Here is a 1,863-nt window from a genome sequence, read left to right as displayed (position 1 = left end):
TGATTTTTTCCCCACATGTGTAGATAAACTACTACTATTGAAATCTGCATTGTTTCAATGAGTTCTTTTTGTTCATATAATGTGGTAAAGATTGTGAAAATTAAGGGTAAATTCACCCAATACAAATGAGTGACTGTATTTCTTAGCATCGAGTCAAATGTAAACTAGTAATCAGAAAGCTTTACATTCTATCTATTGTAATGTGTCATGAATTTTCATATAGGTTGGGATGATTCCAAAATTTGAGGTTGAGTAATGTTTGATTGGGCAGGGTGAGCGGGATCAGTGACGGAAATAGGGTTGCTTGCCCAGGCCGTCGCAAAAATAACCAACAAGTCAAAATTTTTCAACCAAGCCAAAAGATTGTCACATACCTCGCAGATCCCCGCAACACTTGGCATTTCAGGGTATAAAGGCTCCCAGAATATTTCGCCACTTTTATCCTTCTCCCCACTTCCTAGGGTGGCATAATGCCCCTACTCCCTATGTTCTATTTTTCATGCACTCTCTTTGTTTCAAGCATTGATGAGGTCATATCAATCCATACAGGTATGAACAACGATACAATGTCTTATTCTTCTCAATGATTATTTCTATGTCTATGCAGATCATACACCAACGTATCCTACTTCGCACCTGCAGCAAGCAGACAGTGGCCCATAGTCAAAGCCTCATAGTCCAGTGATGAAAACCTTTGTTGGGTGGCAGACAGTGTTGGGCAGTGCGAAGCCCCGCGATGATGTCAAACGTTCTCAGATGAATGCAATGTAAGTCGTTTATTTTTGATAATGCCAGAATTATACTTACTGGGTTTTCGTAGAGTTCTCGTCTGCTCGAGCATTCGCTGCTGTAGCTATTGTTGGCCACTGCCAATATATTCACATCACCGTTTCTGGCGTCAGCAACAACTACCTCAACATTGACTAGACGTATTGACCTCTGGGGTACATTGACTCTGCAAAGGTATGTTGGTGTCAATGAATGTTCGAAGAAGCACAACTGACTTACTCTCATTGTTAGCTTCCCCTGGTCCCGCTTTCGTGTTACCGCCTCCCGCGACATGTCATGCTACACTTCTCCTGGCATTAAAAAGAAATATTGCCTTCTGCAACAGACATGTGAATGCATCTACGCCACTGTGGATGCACTATACTCTTCCACCAAACCTTTCCCAACATATGCACAATGTTTGTCCCTCTCCGAGCCCCAAAAGGACGTATCGCGATCCGCAAAATGGACACAGACCACTCTCCAGCCTTAAAGCCTTGACCCCCTCCTGTCCCCAAGACGGCGTTTCGTCTTCTGCAAATCCATTACACGCCACCTACCTTCCGGAAGTCTTCCGCCTCTCTATGAGTCTCTGAGGCTTCGAGACGACTTATCGCCGTCTGCGAAACACCCTCTCTATGCGTGGGATGGCATTGGTTGGTGTTAGGAACTAGGAAGAGACAAGAATAAAAAGATTTGGTAAGTGTTTCAAGACCAGAAGGATGAAGAGATGCTTACCCATTTCGTTTAGAGTATTTTACAACCATTCCACAGTGTCCTGCGTCCCTCCTGGCCCCGAGACGATGTATCGTCTTCCGCAAAACGCCCCCACGCCACCATTCAGCTTTATGAACCCTCCCTCCACACCATGGCGTCGAAACGACGTATCGCCGTCCGCTAAACGCTGTCTCTGTGTGCTGGCAAATTTTTCCAGCCGTTCCACAACGTCCTGCAACCCTCCTAGCGTCAAGACGACGTATCGTCGTCCGCAGAAACGTCAAACATCACCCTCGGGTTTCCAGAACCCTTCCACCTCGCCATGGCGTCGAGACGACATATCGTCGTCCGCTAAACGCCCTCTACGTGCTGCGATAT

At 45.9% G+C, this 1,863-nt stretch overlaps 1 protein-coding gene across 1 annotated transcript; it reads left to right on the top strand.

The window, feature by feature from the left end:
• Positions 1-684: 684 nt before the first annotated feature.
• On the top strand, positions 685-1,261 carry LACBIDRAFT_327992 (uncharacterized protein; the record flags this gene model as incomplete). Its single annotated transcript, XM_001881965.1, has 3 exons — positions 685-767; positions 928-963; positions 1,021-1,261. 3 exons carry the CDS (start codon positions 685-687, stop codon positions 1,259-1,261), a joined length of 360 nt encoding a protein of 119 aa, XP_001882000.1.
• Positions 1,262-1,863: the final 602 nt, after the last annotated feature.

Source organism: Laccaria bicolor, genomic scaffold (assembly GCF_000143565.1).
Source record: "Laccaria bicolor S238N-H82 LACBIscaffold_14 genomic scaffold, whole genome shotgun sequence".
In the NCBI taxonomy this organism is placed as follows: Eukaryota; Fungi; Basidiomycota; class Agaricomycetes; order Agaricales; family Hydnangiaceae; genus Laccaria; species Laccaria bicolor.
The sequence above is the reverse complement of the archived record's forward strand: the minus strand, read 5'-3'. Positions and strand labels throughout refer to the sequence as shown.